A 4,479-nucleotide genomic window follows, 5' to 3' on the forward strand; every position below is an offset into this window, starting at 1 on the left:
TACGGACACACCCAGCCCGGGCGTCCGGCCGGCGGCCGCACACAGAGGCAGGAGGTGACGGCGTTTACGACCCCAGCCGTCGGCCCAGCCGAGAGCTAGCTTGGCCCGTTGGCCGTCGTCGCGCGGGGATCGAGGAGAGGGCGGGGCCCAGCGGGTCAAACGGCCGGGCGGCGGCTGACGAAGGCGCGGGACATGGCGCTGTCGGCTCCCTGTCGGCCCGGGCAGCGGTGGCCCGGCGCGGTGCCGGCCAGCACCGTGAATGCGTGAATCACTCACGCCGTCATCGCTCTGTCCCGGCCTGTCCGGCCCCACCATGCCATGGGTATGGAGATGCCATGCCCCCGGCCACTTGGTCCGTCCGTGTCCGTCTGCGTGCCGGCCGGCGGCGGCACATCCCCGCCGTGTCCGCCGGCGCGGTTCTGCTGATGCGCGCAACGATCGCCGTACGAGTAGATCGTTGTTCGACACACCTCTTCATCATCATTAACGTCAAGGATCGTAGAACACCTACATGTCCATCCGTCCTGCATTGCTATGCTACCACAAGGTTGAGATTTCCTTTCTTCTTCTTCTTGATAATTCATTCACGAGGTTTGTAGGAGTTGAGACGAGATCAGATGTTGCAACGGCCGGCCGGGTATCGGGTAAAAACAGCTGAGCTTGTAGGAGTAGTAGATGGCAACAAACGCCGACGCCAGAGGATGATGCATCTGGCCCCTTTGCCATTGCCTTTTGCGTTCACCCTCTCTGATGATCTGATCCAATCCCCAGCCCACGCAAAAAGCCCTTGCAACAGCCACTTTAACCACCTGCTTTACTACTCGCATTGCGTTGTGTGTGGCGCAGGCAATGCAACGTAACAGCTCTGGTTGCTTTGCTTCTCTGTCCCTCTCTCTCTCCCTCCCTCCCTCCCTCCCCTCCCTAACCGAGTAACCGTAGGACCGTAGTGGAAGAGGCGTGAGTACTGGAGGTCAGAGAGTTGCCGGCCAGGCCTTGTTGGTTGCGGAGTGACACAGGCTCCTGCCAAAAGCGATCCATGTCGCGGCTACCTTTGACTCCACTCGACTCCCCCACAGCTCTCTCTCGTGTCTCGTCTCTCCATTCCCATTCTAGTAGTAGTTGTAGGTAGGGCCTAGGAGTAGTACTCGTCGTATCCCGTGCCACCACCACCAAGCATCTCTCTCTTCCCCCTTTCAATTCGCTGTTGCAAGCGTCGTCTTCATCCACCAGCCCTGACCACCCGGCCTATAAAAGCGCACGCCCACCCCCTCCCTCCCTCCCTCCCTCCACCGCCTCGCCTCGCATTGCAGCGTGCCGTGTGCCAAGAATTCACCACCAGTGACCATTTCACCACTCACTACTCACCCTCCAGCGAAGAAGAAGAGACCGAGGAGGCGAGCGAGGATGCTGCGGATGGAGGTTGCGGAGTCCGGCAGCACGGGGAGCGGCGGCGTGGGCGTGGGCGTGGCGGTGGCGGACGCGCCGTCGTCGGCGCCGGGCGGCGCGGAGGCGGAGGCGGCGATGGCGGTGTACGAGCGGGTGGCGCGCATGGCGAGCGGGAACGCGGTGGTGGTGTTCAGCGCCAGCGGCTGCTGCATGTGCCACGTCGTGAAGCGCCTCCTCCTCGGCCTCGGCGTCGGCCCCACCGTCTACGAGCTCGACCAGCTTGGTTCAAGCGGCGGCGGCAGGGAGATCCAGGCGGCGCTGGCCCAGCTGCTCCCCCCGGGGCAGCCGGCGGTGCCCGTGGTGTTCGTGGGCGGGCGGCTCCTGGGCGGCGTCGAGAAGGTCATGGCCTGCCACATCAACGGCACCCTCGTCCCGCTCCTCAAGCAGGCCGGCGCCCTCTGGCTGTGAACGGCGGCGGAGTGCAGCGACGTGGCTGCCTGGTGACGGTTTCTTGTTCGATCGATCGGTGTAGATACAATTAACCGGCGGCGGCGGCGGCGGCTTCAGTCGTCGCTGTGGTAGCTACCTGGCGTACGTTTCTAGTTCTTGTAATCTCTGGTGATGATGAGCAGGTTTTAATCTAGCTAGTAGTGAATTTAGCTGGTTTGGATCCAATCCCTGTGGTGTAACGCAGTGCAAGTTTGGAATGCAAATGCAACACGACGATGTTCCTTTTCCATTTTCCGTTGCCAAACTTGTTCCATGCAGTACAGATCTCTGCAGGCACCAGGCAGGCGGGTCTGCTGCCCGGCTGCCGCCGTTGCAGACGAGATGAGATGAGAGGCGTTCAGAGCAGCCTGCTGCAGCCTTGGAGTTAAAACTCGCGCAGCGCACACGCCTTTTTCGCTAGCTTTAGTGACGTGTGCGCCCGCGGCTGCTGCTTTGGTGCTTTATTTGGGCGCGCGGCAGCAAACTGCAGGGCTGATGAAGTGATGAGCGTGGCGAGTGCCAGTGCATATGCGAAAGAAAGAGGGCGACGACGACGACGACGCCGACGCCTGCGTGAATAATGGCATGCCGTAGCGACTGAGTGGCTGGACGAGTCGGTCGGTTTCCGGGAATAGGCCCGGCAAGCTGCCGCGTCCCCGAAAGCGAGCGAGAGGAGGCGGAAAAACCCCCATGGTATATGCTAGCTGCGCTAGGCGAGGTGGTGCACCGAAAGACCCTGCAGCCGCATCTCTGCTACGTATCCATGCCCAGTAGTGCCCAGTCCAGACTCCAGACCCCAGTAGCTGCAGCGCGTCAGGCGTGGTCACACCAAGTCATCACACCAGTATATGCTTCATCACACACTGATATGAATGTCCGTCGTCGTCTCACCGTTTCTAGATGTATGTGGTTGCAGTTTCGTTGCGTGACTTGCTCATGCTTAAGCCGTGTGTGGTTGTCCTCCCGCCGCATCACGGCATCAGGCTTCATCGTAGTTCCGGTTCATCAGCAAACGCCCGCGCCCCATACAACGTGCCGACGTGCAAAAAAGAAGAAAAAAAAGGGAATCGATTTTATTTTTGTTCCTTAAAACAAGTGAACGGAAAGAAAAGACGGAAGGAGCCAATGGGCCACAACTGCAAACAGCCTACTAGTAACTGGGCTGATCTCAAGCCTATTCTGGGCCGCTCCCTAGACCCTAGTCCTTCCTTTCGCCGACGTGCTCACAATTGAATTGAAGATATTAGTTAGCCACAAGAACAGGCAGTTGGTACAGTACGAGCACAAGGCAAGATACTATAGTACGAGCACAAGGCAAGAGATGCTAATAATAGGCCACACTTTAAACTGGTTATGGGTCACTGCTATCTACAATTTGAAATGGAGGGAGTATTTGCTAGCTTGGTCTAAACCAGATCAAACTTGCGTATTACATTGAATGCATTCCGTTCAAAATTATAAATTGTCTTGACTTTATCTTAAATTAAACTTGTCTAACTTTTATCATATTTATTGAAAAATATATTAACATCTACAATATAAAATAAGTATACTATGAAAATATATTTTATGATCTATATATCTAGCAAAACTAGTTTGATTTTATAGATATTTATGTATTGTTCGAGGAACTTAGGATAAAAAACCTTATAATTTAGAACGGAAGGAGTACTTGCCGCTGAGACTGGGACATATCTCAAAAATCTATTACTAAAGATCTATTACTAAAAGGAGATTGGGATCATCCTTTCTTTGTACAACACCATTATATTGTCAGAGACCATCTAAAAAAGGACAGACGGGTGCATGCAACGTATAGTATTGGTTCAGCAAGAGTACAACGCATCACATGCAACATATGTGTTGAGATACAGCGTAGGATGGCCATGAAGTGGCTCCGTATACTAACAAGGAAGTTGTTCTACAAACTACCCTTAAGTACTGAACGGTCCTGTTGGGTAGCCATGCATGTCCAATTGTGAGTCGCTACAACAGCTTCGTTTAGCACTTCCATAAATATTAGCAACATCAATAGCGACAATAGCACCATATACGAACGCAACCTATATACAATACATTATCTCTTCCGATAATCTATTTTTGAACATACATGACTATAGTAGTGGGTGGGAAGGAAGAGGAGGGGGCTCATGCCCTTATCTTAAATTATCCCTAGCTTGTTGCTAGGTAGCTATGAAGCATATAGGTTCCATTGATCAAGTTACTAGCGTGACTCAAAAATTAATATATGCACCACTTTGATGGGTGGAAATGTGGGGTAACCAGTGGTCAAATTTGAAGAATGTCTCAGTGACCTTGAAAGAACAATATAATGACCCGACTAACGTGGGTTAATTCATCTCCTTCGGTGCAAAATTAACTATGCCATGCTCCAGCAAAAAACCTCACCGTTCTAATTTTTACCAGGTGTAATTTCGATGGGCTCTATGCTTAGAAAGAAAGAAAAAGAGAGAGAGAGAGAGAATGTAACTCGTCATAGCCAGCGTAATGTAGTAGGTGTACATACATACATACATACATACATACATACATACATACATACATACATACATACATACATACATACATACATACATACATACA

At 52.9% G+C, this 4,479-nt stretch overlaps 1 protein-coding gene across 1 annotated transcript; it reads left to right on the forward strand.

Annotated features, from left to right (window-relative positions):
• The first annotated feature begins 1,297 nt into the window (after nt 1-1,297).
• LOC101752781 (glutaredoxin-C9-like) lies at nt 1,298-2,123 on the forward strand. Its single transcript, XM_022824649.1, has one exon. The coding sequence runs from the start codon at nt 1,405-1,407 to the stop codon at nt 1,852-1,854; it is 450 nt and encodes a 149-aa protein (XP_022680384.1). The 5' UTR covers nt 1,298-1,404; the 3' UTR covers nt 1,855-2,123.
• The last annotated feature ends 2,356 nt before the right edge of the window (nt 2,124-4,479 follow it).

Source organism: Setaria italica, chromosome II, assembly GCF_000263155.2.
Source record: "Setaria italica strain Yugu1 chromosome II, Setaria_italica_v2.0, whole genome shotgun sequence".
Classification (NCBI taxonomy): domain Eukaryota; kingdom Viridiplantae; phylum Streptophyta; class Magnoliopsida; order Poales; family Poaceae; genus Setaria; species Setaria italica.